This window comes from Anser brachyrhynchus, assembly GCF_964034855.1.
Source record: "Anser brachyrhynchus genome assembly, chromosome: 4".
NCBI classification, from domain to species: domain Eukaryota; kingdom Metazoa; phylum Chordata; class Aves; order Anseriformes; family Anatidae; genus Anser; species Anser brachyrhynchus.
This window is the reverse complement of record NC_137698.1, coordinates 51689112-51714361: the sequence shown is the minus strand read 5'-3', so window position 1 is coordinate 51714361 and position 25250 is coordinate 51689112. Positions and strand designations below refer to the sequence as shown.

Here is a 25250-nt window from a genome sequence, read left to right as displayed (position 1 = left end):
GAAGCTAAAGAAGTTCTAGCATCCCTAGAGCAGTTGCAGTTACGCCTCTTTGCAAGCATAATTTCTGTGCAGGAGGAAAAAAAAAACAAACACAAAAAAAAAACACAAAACAAACTTGTGCCTGTATAATGTACATTTATACTGCTATAACTGCAACTGTTTTTGTACTACAATAAGTATTATAGAAAATGTTGAGTGACCAAATGAGCTAAATGAGGAATGTTTTTAGTGCCAACAAGATATGGCTGATTGACAACAGCTGAAAGGTAAAGAAAAGTGAATGATGGTAGAATCTCAAAGGGATTCAGTGGGGGGGATTGTGTACCTTTTGGGTACTGAAGGGCCTGGAGAAATAGGGTGAAGGGGAAAAAAGAATGTTGAAGGCACACAGTATAAAGAGTATTGGCTGGAAGCCACAGGAAATATATAAGGTTTTGTATTATTTCTGAGAGCAGTTGCTAATGATGTGAGGAACTAATAAGGAGGAGAAGGAGGTGAATATTTGAGTTTAATGAATAGGTGATGATAACAAGTGTCTGCAGTGCTCAGCAGCAAAGCAAAGGTGCAAGATTTAGACAGAAATGTGAAGGCAAGTTTCAGACAACATCAACAATATTCTGACAGTAGAATGAAATACTTAGTCACGTTAAAAATTCCTTCATGAAGGAGTAAATTTATTTTCTTTGTGGATGTGATGAGGACAGCAGATAATCTTTTTTTTTTTTTTCATGTAGCTTTATGGCACAAAGGAAGGCTTAGAAAACCTGCTGCTCCTCATAAGTAGTATACTGTATGTATTGCTACTGCAGCTTTCTGGTCAGGAAAAAAAAAACAACACATTTTTTTTCCAATATATATTTTGAAAGCTGGCTGAACTGTAGTAGAAGCAACTGACAAAATACTTCTGCATTTGCAAAGGTGGTGGAGTTTAGAGACTTCTAATCCAGAAATTTGGTTCAAAAAAGCAGAAGACGGTAAAATATCCTCTTTCATGTATAGCGGGATTCCAATAGGAAAACACAATAATAGCAATAATGTAATAATTTCAATGTTACATTTATTTTAGACAGAGAAATAAAACAGTGCATATCAGTGAGAATTTCCAAAGGAAAGCAGTATCTTCATAACTAGAATAAATAAGAAAGTGATTATATACTATTATTATAACTCAGCAAAACTTTATTAACACTTAGAACTACTGAGTAGTTTACTCATTTGAGTATCCTAGAGTTGTTTTTCATACCCCCTACCCGTTTTTATTTTTTTTACACACAAATACCCTTGTAAGCACAAGCCCATAGTATCTGGTTTATTTGTACACAGATGTCTGTGTTAGCCTGAATTACCCTTTGGAGTCAGGGCTTTTCTAAAACAGATGAGTCCAGGCTTTATACATCTCAGGGTTAGGTCTAGTTCCATACCTTGTTTTTCTGAAGTTAGAGGCGGATAGTTGTACTGACAAACAACGACAAACGGAGAGAAAAACACGTGGTATTCAAGTTATTAAAAGCCAGAGAACTTCATTCTAAGACACAGACATTTTTGCACCTGTTGTATGATGAAAAACCTGCAAGAGCTTATTGTTACACTTCCGTGTCTGAACTACTGCACTCTGTTCTGCTTTGCAACATGACTGCAAATCCATCAAATGCTCTTTTCTTCTTAGCAAAAAACTGGCCCTGTCTGGTCTGAGATTTTGGAATGAGTTTTTCACTTGAATGTGGGAGGCTGACAGCTGTTGTATAATTGTTCTTCAGTCCTGTCAAAGTAGTGCCATCCTCCTTCTCAGTGGAATCAGTGTTTCTGGAGTTTCTGTCTCCTGGACTCTTCTGTGGGAATGAGCTGTGCTGTAGGCTTCCATTAAAGAAACTGGATGGGACTGATAAGGAATACGGATCCTCTTCACTCGGATCCAACTGGAAATACTTTCCTGTGTTGAAGACTGGCTCTGTTTTCCCAGAAGATTCAATATGCACCAAACCTGCCATAACACTGCGAGGCTGCATTCCTTCAGGAGAGCTACAGTTGGTGCTGTCCTGTAATTGTATGTGTTCGTCATATTCTTCATTAAAACTTCTTTGCATTTTGTCTTCCCAAGTCTTAGTTGTGTTCACATGCTCACCCTGTGGTAATGAGTCTTCTTTCTCAGTGATAAACTTAAAAGGTTCTTCGGTTTTGTCTTCCATCGGGGATTGAAGAGGTGATTCATTGCTGCTTATGCTGGCACGCAGCACTGCTGCTTTTTTAACAGTTTCATTCAAACCAATATCAGTGGGAGTAGAAGTAAAATAATTGTTCTCAGATGTACTGCTGTTTTGTCTTAATGTAACGTCCCCTTCATCACGATCACTTTCGGAGGAACTCCCATCCGTGAGCTCTTCTGTGCTTACCTCTGGAGCATGCTCTTTCCGTTCAGTGGGACTGGATCTGAGGAAATACTTTGCTCCAATGGGAAACTGCAGCTGCAAGTCAGCATCACCAGGAGTATTTTCTGTATCTCTTGCATACATGGGAAAAGGTTTTAATGAAAGTAACGTGTTACTAAGGTCTGTGTCATGTTTGTGGGGAGAATCTAAAATAGAGTTTTGTACTGTTGACTCTTCATTGGTAAAATAGTCAAATGTTTCAGAAACTTTTTGACTTGAACCAACTGAGTCTGAATCTGACATGTTTACACGATCACTATGTTTATCAGTGTCAGGTGATGCTGCTTGAGGCTTGGTAGTATCTGACCCGTAGTAGTGATGTAGTAGTTGATAGTATCTGACCCCATCAGTAGCGTTTTCAAGATTTACAGTGTGCTTGTCTTCATTTTTTCCAGCATGCTGAAGTTCAGCAGCAATGTTTGGATGCTCTGGCAGTGCTGAGCAATAAATGCTTCCATTGTCTGTAGCAGCTTTTTCTAGTGATGGCTGAGGGGCCGGCAGGCTGCTGCTAGCACCAGGTTGTTCCAGGTCAAAATCTTCTAAGGAGCTCCCATCACTCATTGTGAACGCAGTCCCTTCATCTGAGGAACTGTCACCGAAGAAATCTGCTAAATGACCTCGTTCGTTAGTACCTTCTATCGTACGGTTGTACAGTGCATGAGGAGAGTTTTCTGTTTTTTGGTAGTCACTTAAATTCTCAGTCTTTGTATCTTTCATACAGTTCCTAGATAAAATAAAGTCTCCTACATCACTGGTTATATTTATATTGCTATTTAGACCAAGTTCTTCATCACATCTTTGCTTTCTGGGCATAAATTTTGCTGTGCCTAGGGGTTCATTATGTGAAGTGATACCTTTTCTTTCAGGAGAGTTTGGTGCGGGCTCTGTAATTTCAGAGTGCAGCTGCTCAGCGTTGTTTCTCACCTTGCTGTTCCTAGAATCCTGTGCACTTGTGTGGGATTGTCCTCTGGGAAGTGGAACGCCAGTTTCTCTTGCGCAGGATAAATCTGAATCTGAAGATTCGATGTGAATCGAGTAAATGTCGGCATTCGTTCTGCTGGGTATGGGAGGGAGCCTGCTCTTCTCTAAATCTTCATAATTTGCATGTTGTGAGTGTTCCCATAATGAAGTGTCATTGCTTATTAAGTTCCTTGGTGTTCTTTCCATGTCGTTTTTGTTATCTGTCCTTGCAGAAGGTTGTCCAAAGTTTATGTATTCGGAATTGCTGGAATTAGCTTTGATGTCTGAAAACACTGGGTCTTTCTTCACGTTAATCTTCTTATTGTTTTGGTTGGGGTACTCTTCAGCATTCGGTGCGTGCAGCATGCTGTCAATGATACACGCATACAAATGATCAGTGTCTGCAGGAACAGTGCGTGCGCGTTTTGAAGAATTCTCATAAATAGCAGACGGGTTTTGCTGCCTGTTTGGGGGTTTGCGTACATAGCGCTCTCTGCTCAGGGTTTCATCTGAAAAAGCTTCATTGGAATAAGTATGTTCTGAACCTGTACTTTTGTTTCTGCGCATGCACATCCACAGGCGCACAAGGTAGGGTCTAGCAAAAACACCCAGGCAAAAAGCGCAAAAAAACGTAATGAACACGGAGAGGCAGATGGCCAGGGTAAAGTCTTGCTTTGTTCTTTCTTGTCTAAAAACAGGGTTAGTGTCCCGGGTTTTTCTAACCAAAGACGTTGAAACCCGTTCTTTCACCTGTACGCTGTAGATGAGATATTTCTTCTTTGTTGTATTAAAAATACACATATATAATCCTTCAGCAGTTTTTTCGGCATTGTGTATTACTAAACTGCTCCTTTTATCCAGTGTCATGTGAGGAAGACTACTTTCCTCTGAAATCCTGCCTTTAGGTGTCCACCAAGAGACTCCATTGCCTGAAATAAAAGAAAACACAAATGAAAACGTTTTTAAAAGTAGAGGATACTTGGCCTGCAGGGGCAGGGTATTTGTATAAAGTGGTACTCTGACCTATCTGTGATAATTTTAATGTTATTTTTATAAAAATCAATTTTCTTTTTATCCATAGTTACTTGACATTGTGCCAAGTATCTGTCAAACCATCTGCGTTTTTTCTTTACATTTATAATACAGCACACGTGGTGTCTTAATAGCAGACTTCCCAAGAAAACTGGTGTGGGTGAGGGAGGAAGTCACTGAAACGATGTACGGTCTTGGTCCTGCTAGAAACTGCTGCTGGCTCTACCCTCTCACATGCAAATACGCTTTCATTCCATTCTGCAGTGACTGAATACTAGAAACAATATTGTATCCGTCTCATTTTTCTACGTTCACCCAGAATTACTGCCCCACAGCTATTAATCACAGTAAGAGGAAAGCCTGTTCTGTCCTTTGTTGCATTCAGTAAGCAATGTACACGTTTATATACTACATACTGAAATTTGTGTATGATCGGACGTTAGTGTCACTTACTAGTTTAATGTTACAAAGGAGATGAAGGCTTCTTTGGGAACTAGAACTTACAAATATTCTGCTGTAATACTTTCTACTTAATTAACTGGCACGTTAAATTCTTGTTCAATTAGTTTTAAAATAGCATCCTTAGAAATCCACTTTTCAAACCAGATTTCTTTGATCATTTTGCATGCATTTGGACATCAGCAGCAGATAATGGACAGAGTCCCTGTTTCACGTACCCCCTGTGTTGTCCGTGTCACAGCGTAGCACTGACGTCTGCCCTGCTGGGATTGCAGCCGTCTTGAACAAAATGCCCTCACTGCAGTTCAAATGGAAACTGGAAAGGTACAGTACAGGTTTCTGGGAGTTGCTGGCAGATTTACTGTGCGAAGTACTCATTTTTTTCCTCATGGAGTCAGAAAGAAAAGGAATTAAATGTTTGAAAGCATTCAGTCTGCAGTTAAATATCCAGGAATTACTTGACAAATCCACTTCAAGTTGAAAGATGTTCAAGTGGATTATTATCTGCGGTAGGATGGTTTTCAGAGCATTTTCACGGAGATCCACGACCTGTGTGGAAATAATTCATTCAAAGTTAATTTGATAAGCCTTAGAATGGAGTCTGAATTGCAATAGCAACAATAACATTTATTTTAATAAACAAGCATTTGAAAGAAATAGGAACAATACATCTGATTAACATTTCAATAATATTGCACTAAGCTTTTTGATTTAAACAAAAAGAAAGGACTGTGGTACGTTTAGTAGTCCCTTCATTGCGCACTACGTCTCTGTGACTGGGAATCTGCAGGGCTTGCACCGTGGGGTGCCTCCTGCGGGATGTCCCTGGGTGCAGGAGAGCAGCCTCCTCACGGGATTTTTCAGTTGTGAAGATGTCCTGTGTTTTTTCATGACTCTCTAGCCTCCTTGGAAATAGCCTCTTCAGCCTTATTTCCTCTGAAACTCACGTGTAATTCTTTCTCGACTTGGCTGCGCCAAAGTTGATAAGGGCCCGTGACAGCATTTTAGGGCTTTGTGTTTCTTTGAGAGTGGAAAGGGTGTGTGTGGGTGTGTGTGGATGGGTGCGCGCGCACACGGAAGGAATGAGGATAGAAAAGGAGGTGTATGTTTATGCCAGTTATAGATGGGTTTGTGGCATAGTTAAGTGGGTAATTTTGTGGTTATATTTTGCATGTTTACAAGTGTGTGTTCCTGAATATACAAACAACTATTTACATGCAAATGTTATTTAAACTATTTGCGTTCATTCATAATTTTATACTCTTATCATAATCAGACCAATATAATTGTCACTGAATAGCTGATTATTAACAATCTTTAATGGTGATTAGCAGAAAACATGGAAACAGTTGTAATGTTGCAACCTGTAAGTTGTTGAGACCCTGGAAGGCATCTGGATGAATTGTAGTTATCTTGTTGTTTCGTAGGTAGATGGTTTTCAGCTGCGAGCAGTTCTGAAAGTCATTCAGGTCAATCCGTAGTATGCCATTGAACGACAGACGGACAGACTGTAAGGATTGCAGCAGTCCTAGCCCTAGGAAGAGCAAAATCATTTTACATTTTATATTCTTGTGTTCCTGGGTGTGCCAAGTAGCTTTTAAAAATTTTTTCCAAGGAAATTCACTCTGTTACTGTCTACTGCAAGTAGTGGCTGCAGGCTTTGATTTATCATGCCTTTTCTGTTGAACAGGTATCCCATCCTAAAAGTTGCATAGCATCAACAGCAGGCATTTTAAGGTATACACAATCAGAGCTTTTTTAATTCACGTGTCCATAAAAGCAGTAACATTCCTTCATGCTGTGAAAATCATTTTGACTGATCTCTGTACTCTGAGCACGCTACTCTGGAGACTTAGAGGTGTGGAAGGAGGTGCGTGAAAAGGTGGAATATGCACAGTTTATAAAATACAAGTATGTTAACTGCAAATAAAAGATGGAAATACAGAAGGTGATATGATTTCTCCTATTCGCTGCCGGCTGCACATTCATGCACGTTTCTCATATGGGGGATTACTTGAACCATATTCATAGGACATATGTCTGACTGAAAACAAAAGCACGTTGTTGCTTGTGCCTGTCTGCCTGTGAATTCAGCGTGTCAGTATGTTTTACAGCATATCCTAGTTACGACAGCATCTGTCTTGCATAACTAGTTCTGAATGCTAGAGATCCCTTGTTTTTCTTACACGCTGCAGGGAGCCCCTAAAGCTCTAGCCTGCAAGTTCCAATGGGAAGGCAGGCACCTGAATGCTCAGCGTCACCGGAGCTTTGTAACACCTACACGTCGCTCTCAAGTGGTTTCTGGTCATAGAGCATTGCTGAGAAGCTGCTACTTCTTAAAAATGTTGCCCTTGGTGCCATGCGGTTTATAGGAAATCTGTAATTCCTGTTTGCTGTTCTGTTTGCTGAGTAATTGATCTCCGGGTTTGTTGTGAAAAGCAGAGAGAGTGATTCATTCCTGCTGTAAAGCTGGAGGTAGCTGATAGGAAAGGCGTTCAGACGTGCTGGCAGTTCCATCAATTACTCCTTGTACCTGGATGAAGAATGGTAGTTCAGATGCAGCCCTGAAGCTAAAGTTATGCCAGAAGTACGCAGTGATACGGCACCGGTAGGTAGCAGCCTGATATCTGGAGCGTCAGCTGTGAGAAGGGTTGCTTTATGGCCCAAACCCTCTGCTTTAGGTTTGTGTTTTCTTGAAGAGCCTCCAGTATGAGAGCTTTGAAACCAGAATACTGGTGAAGTATTTTGGAGAAGGAAGATGAAGTTCTGAACATGCATTTAACTGAGTGTGGGATTTAAGTACTACTTGAAGTGTAGTGGTACGATGCACAGCAATTTGACTTTTAAGATCTAAAAATTAAATTTTGACTCTCAGAGAAAAAGGTTGATCTATGAAAAGGAGTTGTATTTAGCTGTCAGAACAATCAAATCTGCATCAGTGTATTTTACAATACAAAGTTTTTATATTTTCCACGTGGGAGCCTTACAGATGCTGCAAAAAAATGAACTGAAAGTTTCCTGCATGGCAGAGAATTACTTAGTGTCAAAAAAGACGAGGAATGACAGAACTTGCAGGACCCTGTGTAATTACTCCCTTCCAGTTTGTTTGATAGGTGTGGTTGTTTTGTTTTCTCCTGGTGTTTTCAAAGTCTAAAGCTAATTAATCTGATAGTATCAGGGACTGACTAAATACAGCAAACAGTGTGTAGGATAGCATTGCTTGTACTGCAGCTTTCACTTCATTTAAACACTTTTTGGACAATGTGGATCTTCTGTTTATGAAGATACAGACCATCATAAAGGCTGTGATGCCTAGCATGCTTCAGTTACTAAGAAACACTTCCTAAAAGGTTAGCAAAGCCGCAAAGCCTTAAATCCTTCTCTTATTAATAGAAGGTGTCACTTTGGTTGGGTAGTAGCAAAATTGCTTTGACTGAACAAAGCATTTTCCTGTATTTATGAAATACCGAAATTGGAGCAAGTTTCATTTTAAAGACTATTGACTTTCTTCTGAAGAGTAGTGTGAAATTCCTTATCTGAAAAGGATAGATGTTAAGGTTCATGACTGACTTATGAAGGCGGGTGTTTTTCCAAAGATCCTTATTTCCTGTTCTATACAAACAAGGAAAATTATTCCCGTGCCTCTCGGAGGAGAGATTTTGTTTATACCTGACTGACATTAAGTGTTATGATTGCTAAGACTGTATTTGCATGCAGGTGAAATTTGGCCTCACCTTAAACGTAACTAAATGAGACAGTCATATTCTAAATTCAGTAACACGTACCATATCATATCCACAACCAACTTACTCCTTGGAGTGAGATCTGTAAAGATTTTGAGATGCTTACCTCTTGGAACTGCATCGAGATGATTTCTTTCAGCCGACAATACTTTCAAAGCAGGCAGGAAGTGATGGACCTTTCCATATGTTTCAGATGCACACGCAGCTGTAGGTATGTCTAGCGTGAGGGTGTTGATGGAATTACCGTTGAGGTTTAGAGTTTCTAGAACGGGTAAATTTCTAAAAGCAGTTACGGAGAGTTCAGAAATCAGGTTGTTACTGAGATTCAGATGTTTTAGCATCCAGTCTTCACTTCTCCCGTTGGCACACAGTAAAGTTGTAATGTTGTTGTAACTTAAATCAGCTGTTATTGATGTTTGTGATATATCTTCTGGAATAGCAGATAGTCCAGTAAAAGAGCAATTCACTGAGAACTTCCCATCCCACCGGCAGTCTGAATGGTGATGTGCATTAAGAAGCTGCTGTGACTTGGTTCCCACTGATCCAGGAATGTTAAAGTAAAGGACCACAGCTACGACGCTCAAATGAAGGTTATCCATAGTATCTATATATAAGATGTGAAATTATGGTAAGTTCAGCATAACAAGAGTCCAAATAGGGAGGCGGAAATACTTGGACGTTAAAAAAGTCAACACTGAAGAGACACCCAGACCATTACCAGTGTTCTGTCCCAAACATAAAGTTTTGGCGTGTTAGATATTTTTCAAAAAGCAAGGTCCGAAATTGGTAAGCTTCCCCCTCCCTCCACCTCTCCCAAAAGACAATCCAAACCTTCTCTTTCTTTTCCAGCCCTTCAAGCAAGAAACGCAGCTTCTCAGGTACTCCCAACCTAAACACAGTAGAGACTTTTGAACTGTAACTTCAGGTATCATATGCAATTACCGCTGAGCAAAGTCCACTAGCTATATAATCCATGACGAACAGATGTGGAATGATATTCATACTTACAGTTAATAAAACACTAGTTTCACTGTCAATAAAACAACGTCTTTTAATCAGAGACTGTATTATTACAATAACACTTCTAAACCACAGCTGTGTCTTAGAATTTATTGTTTCATTTCAAAACAAAGATCAGAAATCCAATTGTCTTCCACCTATTGAAACAACAACCACCTTTACAAATGCTGAGAATTCATCACATGGAATTTCAGCATAACCAGTATGGTATTTTGACACAGAGCATGTAGAATGTACTTTTAAAAACAGAATCTCAAGTGCATCTGTGGGATTTAAATAAACAGTGTGCCACACAGTGTTTTAAATAAGCATTAAAAAATGTACTTTAGGCAGAAGATAAAAAACAAATTACTGCACAACACAGGGCATATATGATGTCAACATTTCTCAAACCGTATAATGAAGGCAACAAAATACATTAACACCACATGAAGAGTGGCCAGCAGGTCAATAATTTATATCGTTTGGTATTTGTATGACTGGTTTTGCTACATTTGACTAAAAATCCACACCTCGAAATCAATTCTTCGGACCATGATTTGAAAGTACCTTTGTGACGCATCGTTCAACTGTTGCATATAGCATTTGAATAAGAATTCTTGATAACTACAGGTCAAGAATCCCACCCTAGCATGTAGGCATGTCAGTATTAACCAAAGAAGAGCTATAATGTGCTCTTCGTGAGTACTCGACTGAGGCAGTGTCTGTTATTGTCCAAATTCTATTTCAGCTTTGGAGGATGCTGCTGCTTATATTTATGTATACATGAATATGTACATGTCAGATATGTATGTTAGTGTTTACGTGTATATGCATAATATATGAATATAAGCAGCATTATATGCTGTACATATATATAATTTGCATATATATGTAAGTAAAGTTACAAACTGCCATTGTCAACTGAGTGAAAGTTCTGAAAATGTAACCATTTTATTTCTTTCTCCTAATTTAAACATGCTAATTGGGGTACTACTTAGAGCACCAAAGGTTTTTAAAAATCTTTATTGAAGTGATTGATAAAATATTAACTGCACTAAAACCATGAAGTTCATGAAGGCAGTATGCAAAACGTACCTTACTACTTTCTCGTAATCTTTCATGTGAGTAATTCAATGGCTTTTGCTGCATTTTACCCCATTTTTGTTAGACAGCTCCACTGCTGTCCACCCCCCAAAGCCCCAGCTACATAGCATCAAAATCTGTCTTTGCCTTTAACCAGTGAGGGAAACGTGACTCCTCTGACCTCCTGAGCAGCCTAACGCCTGACCTAAAGGTTCTCCGCCAAAAATCACGGCCACCCGTACACACCCTGCACCAGGACTTACTGACTTGTAGTAAATGCAGGAATTGGGACCTTAGACAGGAACTTCTTTGCAGCAGGAGCTGCTGACTTGTCCTTTTGTGAAATTCTGCGTACTCTAGGAGCTATAAAACAAGGGTAGGTAATTTATATTCCTATAACAAATGACCAATTCTGAAGTTAATGTGTAACATTTGCACAGCTTTTAGGAAGAGAAGTGCGTGCTTAGCACTTAGTGTCAAAAACGTACTTGCAAAGTCACCTTTGTGGCCTTCATTATTAAGGTTGTTTGATTATATTGAAAAAAAAACACACCCCCCCCCCACACAAAAAAAAAATCAAACTGAAAAAGATACATGGGGGAAGGAGGAATCTTACAACGAGCTAGTCTATTTTTAATACAGACCACAACTTTTGCCTCTACAAAAGCAGTTCTAAGGCAGTAAGAGTTTTTATAAGGCCCCAGCTCACCCTAGACAGTTTCACTGTTGACAAATCCAGATACAAGTGCACTTCCTCTGCTGTAGCGGCATCCAGTACCATCACGTTTAGAATTGCAGACCCGCAGTTTAGCTTCAGAATTGAATTATCAAGTGCTCAGTAATGCATCAGTACTGACGTTCACAGGAAAAAGAGACCTTCGATGCTGCAGCATCTTAGATGCTGCTGCTGACGGTCATGCTTCAGATTATTAGCTGTTGAGTAATAGATTCGTACACTGTTCCCATTAAAGCACCCAGGAAGACACTTTTTTGGGCACCAAGCAAATTATCAGTACATCTTTGAGAACGTACTTTATAATAAACACATTTTATAAATACTTCTCATAAATTAAGCAAGTGTAGAATCCCTAAATTCCACAAAGAGGATGGGAGCTCAAGCAACACTTTGGTAATTGCAACTTTCACTTTTACCGGCTAGACTATTTCAAAACTGAAGTTACATTCCCATGTTACTTTGCAAATATTATTTGTGCTAGCTTATTTTTTTTTTAACTATGTGAACATAGATGACAGACTTAATGCAATATTATAATGTGCCATTAGCCAATCTGCCACTAGCTTTCTTTTAGTACACGTACAATAATCCACATAATTTTGGGGGGAAGATCATTACAGCAACCTTTGGCAGTAAATGATGGGAAAACAAAAATTTGCCACTTCAGCCATCCTGTGGAAAAATCCACATCCAACAGTAAATAGACACTCCTGTTGAAGTACTTTAGATTGCAGTTGTGTTCTCAGCAATCCTCAAGGTTTTGGGATATAGGGCAAAAAATCTCTTTTAGGGGCAACTGAATCCAGACAAGATTGTTGCTAAAATCATGTTCTTTAAATGTATTCTACAGATCCCAATTCAAGAAGGTATTTCAGTGTGCATGTAAACTGAAAGCTTACTAAAACAGTGCCACTATTATGGCTAACAGGATGATGACATAATACTGTTGAACGTGAGTCTGTGCTTAAAAATAGTATGTAATAAACATTAGTATAAACTCCTGTAGAAACAGAAATCCTTGAAGGCATGCAGTTACTTCATACAAATATATGTAAACACAGAGAGAGCTCTCCTGGTAGTGCTTTCTGTTTTAGTGCGTGGCTCCACACGGATTGACAGACGTCTGACAACCCATGTTATGACCTGTCACTTGAACCTTGAACAGCGTTCCATCTGCACACATACAGAGCTTGAAGCGCAGCCAGTTACCATTGTTAAACTGTTCCCCGTAAGAAGAACTTGGCAGTCTCGATGGGCTGACCATCACAGTTCCATTCAGGATAATGCTGTTTTCCTAATAAGAGGGAGGAAAAAAAAGTATAACTTCTTAGTTAATCAAGGCAGACTGTTTTTAAAAAGGACAAGCTAGTTTAACCAATAAATGACATTTTTAAGATGGCTGTAGAAATCTACAGAATAAATAACATATAGAATCATAGAATGTCTTGGGGTTGGAAGGGACCTTAAAGATCATCTAGTTTCACCCCTCCCTGCCATGCACAGGGATGTCACCCACTAGATAGGTTGGGCATGGCCCCATCCAGCCTGGCCCCGAACACCACCAGGGATGGGGCATCCACAGCTTCTCTGGGCAACCTGTGCCAGCGGCTCACCACCCTCTGAGTGAAGAATTTCTTCCATATACGAAGGTTTCACTGTTTATACTTGTGAATAACACCCACCAGCTTCTCTACTATAGCCAATGTACTTTGCCATTCCAGTGGTAGATTGATACTGAGAGAGACAGTAGTAGTGCAGTAGACAGTTTTTCACTTTACAAACCTATAAGCAAATGCAGTGAATGTAAAAATATGTATATGAAATGGGAATCAGTGTTTGAATTCATACGTGAAATTCATTCACATGTGAAATCAAAGTGCATTTTTCCCCTCCTTGAAACTTTTCCATCATTCTATACACTCTGTGTCGTTAATAATCTCCAGAAAGCTTAAGTGAATGCTGTGAGCCTTGCTGTGACAGTGCAGGAAGGCAGTGCTCCTAATTTTAGTCTCTGCTGCTCTGTCAAAGGTTGCTGTCCACAATAAAGCCTCCAGAGGAGAATACGTATTCCCTTTGGTATTCACTTCAGTGCAAAGACCAATAGACTAATAGCTTACCTTAACTGCTTTGTGGGTTTTTAGCGTCTTACAGAATTAAATCATTGTTACCTAAAAACTACTGAACCACTAATTAAAAGCTAAGTAATAATCTACCTTTTTAAAATTCTACTAACGCTGACTGCAAGTAAACTTTTATGCCTATTTTATATAAAATTTGAATCCATACAAAGCTACAAGAGTTTACTATCAAGTTGAATTTGAAACTAAGATGTTCAAAAATGCTGTTTCAAAACACTTACTGCTTTAAGTTCCATGTTACCCCCCATTCGAAACTCAATGGTTTTGCCTGTGATGAAAACGCCTTCATTTCCACGGACAATAGCACGTCCATCAACCTTTATGTTTAGATCACTGGTTGCATTGCTAGTAATCTAAGAATGTAAACAAGTGAAAGTATTAGAGATCAATGAAAATGTACCACTTGGGTTTATCTAGGTAATTTTAATTACCTTAAGAATGTTACTCAACAATTTAATAAAAAAACTTCAATGTATTTTATGCCCCTCTCACGTTATGCCTATGAAGCTTCTGCCCATTTGTTATTTTTTACATTTATGTCTATAAACATGGCTTACTTAATTTTGGAAGGTAAGTAAAATTGTTTGTTTGCATATTGTTTGATTGTGATTAAAATGATTTGTATGACAATTTCATGGGATGCGCAATTAACACTGCTAGCAAATGCAGGCTTCCTTGTAATAAGTGATTACGTAAACGTATTCTTCTCTTTTTATTTATCTATTCCTCTTACATATATAAGGATATAGTTGTTGTTTTTCTCTCCAGTGTTTACTGTTTGTTAGCCTGCAGAGATAACATGAAGAAGATCAAACTGAATTTTCTTTTTTGTTCCTATAACACACAACCCTCTATAAAGCCACCGATACTGCTTTGCTAGTGTTACAAAACAGAATTGTAGGCACTGCTGTCTAAAAAGCCTTTATTATGAGTGATGTTATGAGTGCAAGAAATTTCAGTCTGACATTAACTGACACTTGACATATATGCCTGCCTACCAGTACGTAGGTTTTTTAGTTCTCTGATAAATCAAGCATACTTAATGTAGCAACCAAACTAAGAACACATTTAACCTGGAAGCCATGAACTAACACAACTCTTGTAATGCTGTGATTGTTCTCTACACTTCCACTCAGGCTTTTGAAATTCTGAGTGGACTAACGTTTATCTCCAATAGACGCATGAAGTTCTGGTAGCTACTTCTAGAAGTTCTTACCAGAAACAAGCTTTCCATATAAATTTTATTTCTCAGTTATCCATGTACAAACAAGTGCATAAACGCTTGATAAAAAGTCACACGGGTTTTCTAATCCTGATAACGGAGCTAGCATAGTATTCCAAATGTCATACTCATGTAATAATGTCAGTTTCCATTCCTAATTTTTAGCATCAGTTATGTTTTCACAGCTGCATTTTTAGTCAAATTTCCAAATATGCTTAGAATTAGTATTTTTTTCCTTATTCTACAGCTAGGGCAATTCAGTAATTAGCTTTTAGAAAGAGTTTTGAAAGTTCAAAACGACATACCCTCTCTGTAGAGGCCTTTTGCACATTCAAGATTTTAACTCCATTTGGCAGATGAAACTCATGAGTTTCATAGTCTGTGCTGAACAGGGTGTTTTGTGTCCGGGGGTCAACAAATTCCATGCCAATATCACTGGTAATGGAAGTTTTGTCTTTTTCCACACTAAGCTTGGTTGTTCCTTGCTGAAATACAATCTGCAGAAACAGAGTATTTTAAGTTAATGATGTTTCAAATTTAATGTTTATTAATAATGCAAGTGCAATTCCATAGTGTTTCTCTCGCACTTTCAATTCGCGATATAACTTACAGGCTGATTATTTCCAGTGATCACCAAATCTTCATTACGTCTGCCTCCTACGGTGCTTTTATATAACGGATGTATAACACCCATGTCAGAAACTTGCTTAAACCGCAGTAAGCCACTCTCATGGAACTCCATACTGTCACAGCCATTGGGACCGATTCGAATCACAGCCCAGATAACAAGTGTAATCTGAAAGAGAAACACACATTTTCAAAGATTACTTTGATTGCTTGAACAGTCTCACAATAAGTATTCTATGAATTAGATGTTTTATTTGAAGTAATTATTAATGCTAGCATTTAGGTGAGCTTTTGGTATGAATTTACTTTAGTGTGTGCAATTCCTACTGGAAACATCAGAATACCCGTAATTATTAAAAGCATTTTCCGTGATTTCTACACTCATCTGAAAAGGTAACTAAAATATTCATATAAATAAATAAATAAATAAATAAATAAATATTTATATATATATATAATTGAAATTAAATCATGTCCTTAATTAATCTTTGTCCCATTTAAGGGTAGCCATGGTATCATAAGCCAAACAAATTTCCTTAACAAAATATCTCAGCTTAGAATATACTTACTTTTGAACTACAAAAAAGCACCTTCTGATGTTCATGTCTCATTGCAAAAAAAAATCCATTGCTTTTCTCTGATTAAGCAATAAAAATGTGGTATTAACAACAATGGAGGTTTCAAGTGCAGTGGCTGATTAATTCTGAATGCTTGTGTGCTGCTCAGTTATAACACATACAATATTTCTGGCTTACCAGATTATATACCAAATATATTTGTACTGCACTAATAACACGTTGCGCATTTGGTGTTGTTGAGTTCAGAGAAGGAAGAGTTTCAAGGTTCCTTCTCCTCTGTTTGATAAATTGTAGGTTCCTCATGGGACCATAATACTGAAATAATGATGACTAAAATGGTAAGATTCTTCTGTCTAATCCTGCTCAGAGTACAAAGGAACAAAAAGGAGAGGAGTAAGATGAGAAATCTCCTTTACTATGTTTTAAGTCCTTCTCAGCCATAGTGGAATAAGTTTTCTTTCTCTGATAAAAAGGCAAAATAGACATCTTAACATTGCTTACAGCCTAAGCATTATACTCACAATCAAATTGATGACAGCCAAAATAAAAAGAAGAACAATCACACAAATGGCCAAGTTGCCTTTCCTGCCACGTAAGCCTGTCTTATGGAGACGGTCTTCATCAATTGGAATGTATCCAGCTTTAAAGTTACTGTTGTGCTCCTTATTAACGTTCCTTCGTTCTACAGCCTTCTCACGCATAGATTTCTTCACTGGCCCATTAGAACTTTGCTGTAGTACAAAGCATAGGTTAGCTGTTGTAAGGCATGTAAATCCACCAAAACGATCCACATGTATGTAAAAAAATACAAAATGGATTAGTGGATCTTATTAGATATCATATTTAGAATTATGTTATTGCAGTCTGCCACTATGTACTTATAATATACCACCACTGCAATCTCCTCTAATGCAATGGCTAAAATTAAAATCCATGTATTTTCAGACAATTTGTAAATTGTTTTTATATCTCATTTTTATCATGACAGGAATTACAACTCTGCTGCAATACAAAAAAAATTAGCTGTAATGAACTTCATCAGGCTTTTACCTCTTGGGGATGATACGGAATACAATCCTGCAGGTCATGTACCAATTAAATAGGATTTTAGTTCCCTCCACACTAATGCAGGAGAGTCTTGGGGAGTCTATCAGAACATGCAGGAAGAAGTGTGGTGGACACAGCTTTTAAGTTGTTTTGATAGCACAAGGATTGCATTCAACTTCTATTATTTGCATGCAGTGTTACAAAAAATACTGTAAAGCTTCAAAGCTGACATGGGGAACTTGACCATCCTAGCTTTAACTTACTCGTTTGAAGTAATTAGATTGCAAAGTGTGCCCCTACGATTTGACAAGTTAGCACATAAAGGAAACTCTTTTAGGTATTCATTGGGAACAAAAGCCTGATGTATTTCCATAACTTTGTACAGTATTTTGATCCACCTTTCCTGAATAGAGCAGGTTGCAATGTAAGGGTCCAGTTCTTTGAAGAAGGGGCTTGATCTTTTTGATGACAGTAGGTTTGTTCACCTGAAATTAATTCTGAAGCTGCACCTTATTGTAACTGCATGTGTACATACTGATGTAATGGGTAAAAATGTCTTCTAATTTGTTCTGTGGCTGAACAAGGAAATCGTACTGAGAAAGATGCTTGATCTAACAGATTTATGAAGGGCTTCCTCAGTGACATGCTTGAAGCTGCTGTAACCCTACACAACTCACAATTAGTTCAGCAGGGAAATGGAGAGATGTCTGTACTCTGGGGAATAGGAACTTTTATACAACCGGATCGTAAGTATCATGTCCTGAGATTCCTAGAAAGCATCTGATGACCAGATAAAAATCAGATGTAGTATTTCACCCGGTAAGGCAGTACAACGGAAGACTGCAGCAGGACTGGGAGAAATACTGCTGAAATGTTACTGCTGGATTGAGTGCTGGAACATCCACGCTGAGTGAACACCCAGTGCTTCCCGAGGCACCTGGGCCTAGGTGAGTCCCCACGGGAACCTGGGCCATCCTACCCGCTGACACCACAGGATTGCGGGTCCATGTACAGCCTCGCTCTTGCAAGAAGTCCTGTGGAGATCCGGGAGCTCTCAGAAGAAGAGCCCCTGCACGGCTCTTAATTTTTTCTGGCTGCAGCTCACGTTGCGTTGACGGCATCCCTGTCCCAGCCCTGCAGCCGAGGGACGATGACAGCCAGCCCTTCTGACAAATTTAGCTTTCACTGAAGCACGCAAACTCAGATGCTGAGGCCGAGACTGAATTAGAGCTTATGTCTTATTTATACATCGCCACCGCGCTACCGTACTTGCACACGCTAGTTCGATGACTCACGCACCCAGTCTATTTATACTGACCGAGCAACTCACGGCTTTGAGTCACAAACTAGCGGCTGACACCTCCTCGCACAGAGCCGCTACGCTTCCGTGCAGAAATGTCACAACACCTCGCTCCGAAAAGGGAAAACATTTTTCCCTTTGGGCGGAACGGGACACGGCTGGGACGCGCCACCCGCTCCTTTTCAGGCGCTGCCCAAGCCTCGCTCCTCCTTTCCCCCGGCACCATCTCTCGTCACGTCCACGACAAAAAGTCAAGATATTTTTTTTGGGGGGGGGGGGGGGAAGACGTTTATTTGACACCGTGAGCCGCGCCCAGCCCAGCCCCTAGCAGCGAAAATGGCGGCCCCGCCCGAGGCCCCCCTCCCCCGGCGCGGCTCGCCCCGGCCCCCTGCCCGCGGGGACAGACCTGCTCCGAGGCGGCCGCCGCCATCTTCCTGCGCTGCCGCTGCGGCTGCCCTGGGCTCCCCCTGCCGGAGGGAGGGAAGGAGGGAGGGAGGGAGGCGGTGGCCAGCCCCGCTCGGAGACCCCCCTTCGCTCCGTGAGGTGAAGGTTTACGGCGAGCTCCCTACCGCCCCGCGCTGGCCGGCAGCGCCATGGCCCCGGGGAGGCTGCCTGCGGCGCCTCGCTGCTGTGTGCCGCGGCTCCGCGGAGAAGCACTCGGCAGGCTGGGGATTTTGGCCCCTGGAATAAAAAGATGGCAAAAGGCGACTTGGAAAGTGTCCACGCACAGTGAACGGTCCCTGCAGAAACGCCCACACCTCTCCGCACTCCCCGCAACAGGTCCCTTCGCAAGCAAGTCACCGTGTTTCTGTGCATTTAGCCCAAATAACTATATTTTTTCCACATTGGGAAATGCCATTTTAGAGTGCAGTCTGGGGCAACGCCACGAAACGCTGCCTCCTACGCCGTCGCCGCCTCCTCAGTCCCACACCCGCGGGGTGCCGCGGTGCTCCTCGCCTCGTCCCTGCAAGCAGAAGCCGCAGGGCAGCGCTGCCCCAAGCCCTGGGTCGTGCCGGGCCGGGCCATGCCGGGCCGTGCCGGGCCGTGTCCCCGGGCTGCCGTGGCTGCCGCCCCGTTACCACAACGGAGGCGCGCCCTGCCCTCGTCGCCGTGGCAGCCGGGCCGGGCCCACGTTACAATCGCGGCTATAAACGCGGCGGGGCCGCCACCCCGCCCGGAGCGGCGAGCCCGGGGCCGGGCCGGCAGAAGCAGCGGCCCCCGTGCCGCCCGCCGAGGGCTCCCGGGGGGGTGGACGGGACGGGACAAACCGAGCAGCCCGTCCCAAGCCCGGCCCCAGCCTTCGAGCCAGCAGCCGGCCAGCCATGGCCGACAGCCTGAGGAGGCTGGTCAGCGCCGAGAGCTGCCGGCTGCTGCAGGAGAAGCTGGAGAACTGGTACCGGGACTACGAGGTGGGGACAGCCGCGGTCCCCCCCCCCCCCCCCCCCCCCGGCCTCGGCCGCCTCTCTGCGGGGCCCCGCGGGGCAGCAGCGCCGGTTCCCCGGCCGGGAGCTGCGGTGGTTGCCGCGGTGACAGCCGGCCTCGGGGCCCCGAGGACACGCACACGGACACCCCGCGGGCTGCTGGCACCCGCTGCTGCGGCTCCCTTGGGTTTATTCTGCCCGTGGCAGTGTTCACTGAAAGCAAAGATAGGGAATTAAAAGTGATGTGCGGGCTGCAACAGCCAGGACGGAGTCAAAAAGGAAAAGAGTTCCGTTGTACACGGGGAGGCACTAGGCGAAGTAACGGGGGTGCCCAGAGGGACAGTGGGGAAAAAGGTGGTCAGAAGTGGGAAGCGTGTGAGAGCAGGGTCAGCTGCTCCCTGAGACTCCTCTGGGAGAAATCTGCTGCCAGGAGGGCTTGAGGAGGAGGGAAGCACAAGAGGGAATGGCCTCCAGTTGCACCGGGGGAGGTTTAGGTTGGAAATGAGGAGACATTTCTTCTCAGAAAGAGCAGTCAGGCACTGGGACGGGCTGCCCGGGGAGGTGGTGGAGTCACCGTCCCTGGGGGTGTTCAAGGAGAGGTTGGACGTGGTGCTTAGGGACATGGTTTAGTGGGTGATACTGGTGGTAGGGGGATGGTTGGACCAGGTGATCTTGGAGGTCTTTTCCAGCCTTAATGATTCCCCGACTCTGTGATTTCAGGGACAGGGGAGAAGACGGCTGGAGGCAGATGTGACAGGGTGAACAGAGGTTTAGGGGTCAGAGAACAGGAGATGGACATAACAGGAGACCAAGGAGGTGGCACAGTGGAAGCAGGAGAGAAGAGTTTAAATTTAGGGGAAGATGAGGCAAGGAAGGGAACCGAGATTTGAAAATCCTAAATTCTCTCAGCAAAAACAGTCTGGACAGGATCCTCACCCCTATATCCCCATGTCTGTGATGCCTCAGAGCACTGGCCGTTGTCATGAGCCTGTAGCCATCCACCGTGTGCTGCAGTCGGTGAGTGAGGGCGCTGAGCAGAGGTGCAGCCTTCTCAAGGCAGTTCCTCATATGTAGGCGTTACAGTGCCTGGCAGCCTCTCTGCAGGGTGCATGGCAAAGGACAGGTCTAAGGAGGAGTTTGAGGGTAGCTGGTAAAGACACCGCAGAGTGCAGGGCACTGGAGGAGGGAGAACAGAAGCACTCATGTTAAAGTCTTGCAAATGGATGGTGGAGGTGGGCTTTGGGGGCGGCTGATGGTAGCGGGAGCTGAACTCTCCACGGTAAAGGAAGGTAGGTGAGGGTAGTCCCCGAAGTCGTGGGAAACGAAGACGAGCAGCTTGAGTCTGCTGTGGTGAGAGGAGCTGGCAGACGGGAGCACCATGGGTGTCATGTCAGTGTAATGAGCTGGAAAAAGGCAATTTGCGGTAGTGTTCTGGTGGATGTTAGCAGGGCGAGACTGCTCCTTGAGGACGGAGGAAAGCATGCTGCAGCCATCACGGTGTGAGGTGACTGGGGCATGGGTGAGAACTGTGCCTGTTTTCAAAGCTCCTAAAAACCATATGGAGCCATTAAAGCCTAACCACGTGGTGAGCGATCCGAGTTGAAGGTGATACCCAGGTTACGGATAAAGGTTAAGGTTGTGGGTACAAAGTGTGTGTGTGAGTGTGTTTTTTTTTTTTCCTGGCAGGTGCAGTAGCATCCTGGACTCCATCATTTTTTTTGAATTGTGTTTGCTGGAAGTGGTGCAACTTTACTGTTCTGTTGTTTCCTTGGCTTAATGCTGGGGTTTGCCCATCCTTGATTATTTTTTATTTCACTTGATAACTCTTAAAAATCAAGTAAAATTGCATGGAGGCCTTGTGGCTGTTGATAAAGCAAGATAACGGCCTAATCTATGTTCTTTCAGCTAATATATAAGATTGTAGTTTGGACTGATGTTTTATTCATCTAATAATCTCACATCTTGTTATGCTAAATTCTGTGTTGAAAGATTTTAACACATCTTTATGATCTTTCTTTTAGATTTATTTGTGGTTGCATCTTCTTTATTGCTGGGGAAAGGAATGTGTCTTCCCCAGTGGTGAATTAACGGGGTGTTAGGAGTTCTGATGTCTTGTCTGTGTGCCTATTAACAACGTGAGACTTTTGAAGATGAGTTTTCTAGAGGATGCAGTAAGAAAAGGATGAGAAGATGTAATTATAGAAAACAAAACCAAAAAGCAACAAACAAACAAAACCCCCCAAAACAGCTCTTTAATGTTGTGATTGTAACAGGAATCGTTCTATGCAAGAAATCCCAGGCAGATATATTAATACACATTAATTTACAGATTAATACCTGTGATCAGAATCTGAACCGATGCTGTGAAATAATAGAAATGAACTCTGTGATTCAAGGGCAGCTCTTCACAATCCTCAATGAAACGTCTCGAGAAGGTAAATCAGTGCCTTGTCTGTACTAACACATTTCACGTGTCATCTTTTTCAGTTCTGTCTTCCTCTGTAGGTGTTCTCACAATTTCTTAATGCTTGTATTTTCTTAGGTGGGCATTATGCAGGCGTAGAAACAATAAAAACTCGTCTTCTGCCATGGCTAGGAACTTGTTTTTCCTGTGCTACTTCAGGAGGGCTCTTTGAAAGTGGCCTCTCTTTCATTCAGGTATGCAGGAAATTTATTTTAAAGGAATAGAACGGTGTAAATTTATGCCTGCAGGAGAGCATTAATCACTTTCTGTTAATAATAGCATCCCTCCTTGATTTTGCTTAATGAAATATGTTATTGGTTGCTCATGGTGACAGCTATGTTGTTGCTATGTCTCATCTTACATTTCCTTTGAATGGGAAATCAAAGAGGTCATTACAGTTACTTCTGGCCCTCCAGAGCTTGTGCTGTTTCATAACAATGAATGGCAACATGGATGAATCTTCTTGGTAAGAGAAACAATGTTTTTGTACAGCTTTCCTTTTCTAGGCAAAGAATTTGGCTACATTTACACTTGCAAAGATGTTATAGTAGCATTTACACCATATAACTGTTGGTAAAAACTTATCAGTATATGAAAATCCAGATGTAAGCTGAAGGTGTGTGTAAGACCCCATGCTTTCATCTGTGAGCTCCTTTTATTACTATTATATTTTTTTTGAAGAAAAATATTTTCTTTGTATCCAAGCATTATAATAATCTCTGGAAGGGAAAAAGAAAGTGCTCATAGCCATCATGATACCACCACATGCCTGACTTGAGCTCTGGAGTTAGTAAGTACTTGGTATTTACTGAAAGGGTCATATTACTAAAACACTTTAGAGGGGAAGACAGATCTGCTGTTGCTCTATGCTTGTGTGCTTTGAAAGAAAATAAGAGTGTAGGTTGATGCAGATGAGGGGAAAACATTGAAGATCTTGGGATCTGGCAGTGATGTTACCATGCTCTCCAACTTCTCATTTTTAGACCTCTTCTATCAAAATCTTTCACAATTAAGATAAGGACAAATGAAAAGTAATATCCCTTAGTGGATCCCTCAGATTCTAGGGTGCTGCAGGAGTAGGGTTCTGACAAAAAGTAAAATGTAAAATTATGGTGTTACTAAATGACTACGTACCTGTTACAGATTTGTCCTTGCACATGACATGCAAAATATAAAGAAAAGCCTGCTGCACAGCTGCCTATTTAAATCTGGTAGCATGAGTCAAATCTGTAGGTTGCTAAAGGCATGGCTACATGTATAGCAGTGTGCTTCTTGAATCCCAGTAGTTGCCTGATCTGTTCTAGTAACGTTTTCTGTTATCCTGTGTACATGAATGCCCAAAAACTTTACTTGAGTTGATGGTATAGTCGGTCAGAACACTTTATCAAGAAAAAAGCTGTTACCACACGTGCAAGAACACTATGTCCAGATAACGTATATGCAGGTAGTAAATATGCATATGCAGACCTTTTGTGCACCTTTTGTGGTCTCTATTATGAGGTGTAAGTGAAGTGAATATTTTTCTTAATACAATTAAGTCTTTGTTTTGTGTGCCTTGAAGTTATTGCTTATGTTTCTAGAAGGTATGCAATTGATTTTGTTTTTAATTACCTTGGAAATGATCTTTACAGAAATGTTTAGAAAGGTGTATGCTAATAATGCTATACTACGTTAAAGGATCCTGTAAGGTAGAATGGTCAAGCAGTGCCATTTTGTGTTTCATTTTAGGATTCAGTTGAGAAAGAGAGGCAGCTGAGGCAACTGGCCACCAGTCAGACTTTTCAGCTGCAAGAGCTTCAGGAAGAACTCACTTCAACGCGTCTAGAGCTCAACCATGTGCAACAAGAGTAGGGAAATTAACTGAGATTCTTTTTTTCTTTTCAATAAGATATTTTTCTCTTGACATCTAAATACTGATAGAGATTTTTACAGTATTTCATTTCTGGCTTAAAATCAGTGCTTCAAAATATGTCTAGGCTCTGGATTGTCCGTGTGTGCCCAAAGTAGGGTACAGATGATATAATCATACTTGCTTTCATCAATTGACTTGGTAGGTTTTGCTTCTGGCAGAAGAGCTGGAAAACAGGACAGTGGTCCAGACAAAAGGACTGATTGTCCCAGTTGGATTATAGTTGACAGACTGTTGTATGCTGAGCAAACATTGATAAAACTCAATTGAGTAACTATAGTGCAACCATTATTGAAGGACCTGAAGCATGTCATAATTAGTTACGGAATGTAATTGCATGTAAATATTTAAGAAGATCAAAACTAAGATGGAGGAAGAAAGACAGATTTTTCACATAAGTCGCTAGGACTGAACAGTTGTCAACCACAAAATGCTTTGTGGAGCACTGTAGTCTCAAAATGACATATCTGCTTCAGAAGCAAACTGGTCCAGTTAGTGCCACTTCCAAGGACATTTCAGAGGTGGCTCCAAGTGACAGGCATGTTCTCATGCATTCTGCTAGCACGAGAACAGTGAATGTTCACAGGCCTTTGTGATACAAAAAGTGATATAAATTGATGCATTTATTAAAGGATTCCGAGAATATCAGGTTCTCAAGACTGCAAGCTGCACAAGCTAGATTTGAGGAAAGAGATTCAATAGAAAGAATATTTCATCCCGTATCCTAATCTTGCAGATATCTCCTGCTTTCACGTTAGTATCTGCTATGCCTCATCTTGTCTAAATGCAGACGTTTTGATTCTTGACTATGAAAGAAGTCTCTCAGTACCCCATTTATGGACAGTGAAGTCATTCTGAGTGCTATAAATTGTTGAAATAGATGGAGAAACTGGAATTGAGCCTTAATGAAAAATAAACAGTTGTAGCAGAATAATTCTGTTATGGCTTAGTCAGATATGACTCTTACACACTGCTTGTGTGCTGACAGCCTGCACAAAGCTCACTGTGATGGTTTTCATGTGTTACATTGATACAGGCTTGGTCTGCTGAAACAGTCAATTTGTCACATTAAATTCTGTGGTGGAATCTCTGCCCTTACCGTG

The 25250-nt window shown here is 41.5% G+C and overlaps 3 protein-coding genes across 10 annotated transcripts in view; 1 reads left to right on the top strand and 2 right to left on the bottom strand.

Moving 5' to 3' along the window:
* Window positions 1-1037: 1037 nt before the first annotated feature.
* Window positions 1038-9505, bottom strand: LRRC66 (leucine rich repeat containing 66). Its single transcript, XM_080589271.1, has 4 exons — window positions 8727-9505; window positions 6242-6411; window positions 5096-5426; window positions 1038-4315 (listed from the first exon to the last, which is right to left on the bottom strand). The coding sequence occupies exons 1-4, from the start codon at window positions 9217-9219 to the stop codon at window positions 1584-1586; spliced, it is 3726 nt and encodes a 1241-aa protein (XP_080445397.1). The 5' UTR covers window positions 9220-9505; the 3' UTR covers window positions 1038-1583.
* A 140-nt stretch (window positions 9506-9645) lies between these two features.
* On the bottom strand, window positions 9646-18922 carry SGCB (sarcoglycan beta). Its single transcript, XM_080589315.1, has 6 exons — window positions 18760-18922; window positions 16528-16737; window positions 15412-15597; window positions 15107-15298; window positions 13801-13932; window positions 9646-12735 (listed from the first exon to the last, which is right to left on the bottom strand). Exons 1-6 carry the CDS (start codon window positions 18781-18783, stop codon window positions 12532-12534), a joined length of 948 nt encoding a protein of 315 aa, XP_080445441.1. The 5' UTR covers window positions 18784-18922; the 3' UTR covers window positions 9646-12531.
* A 381-nt stretch (window positions 18923-19303) lies between these two features.
* Window positions 19304-25250, top strand: part of SPATA18 (spermatogenesis associated 18) — a 19536-nt gene continuing 13589 nt past the window's right edge. For all 8 annotated transcript variants that reach the window (XM_080589306.1, XM_080589304.1, XM_080589302.1 and 5 more), the window contains exons 1-4: window positions 19304-19762; window positions 22104-22209; window positions 22317-22432; window positions 23967-24085. In XM_080589306.1, coding sequence (XP_080445432.1) covers window positions 19676-19762; window positions 22104-22209; window positions 22317-22432; window positions 23967-24085 — 428 coding nt within the window. In that variant the 5' untranslated portion in view covers window positions 19304-19675. The remainder of the gene's footprint in view (window positions 19763-22103; window positions 22210-22316; window positions 22433-23966; window positions 24086-25250) is intronic.

Bases quoted from the DNA above. Each gene is read 5' to 3' on its own strand.
- SGCB (XM_080589315.1), bottom strand. From the start codon at position 18,783: ATGGCGGCGGCCGCCTCGGAGCAG. The intron at 15,598-16,527 runs GTGAGTATAATG...TTTCTCTTTCAG, and splicing joins TGGCTGTCATCAATTTGATT to ATTACACTTGTTATCTGGGC. The intron at 12,736-13,800 runs GTAAGTGTTTTG...CCCTCTTATTAG, and splicing joins GTAACATGGAACTTAAAGCA to GAAAACAGCATTATCCTGAA.
- LRRC66 (XM_080589271.1), bottom strand. From the start codon at position 9,219: ATGGATAACCTTCATTTGAGCGTCGTAGCTGTGGTCCTTTACTTTAAC. The intron at 6,412-8,726 runs GTAAGCATCTCA...TGCTCTTCCTAG, and splicing joins TCTCGATGCAGTTCCAAGAG to GGCTAGGACTGCTGCAATCC. The intron at 5,427-6,241 runs GTTGCAACATTA...ATTTCCACACAG, and splicing joins AGGGTCTCAACAACTTACAG to GTCGTGGATCTCCGTGAAAA.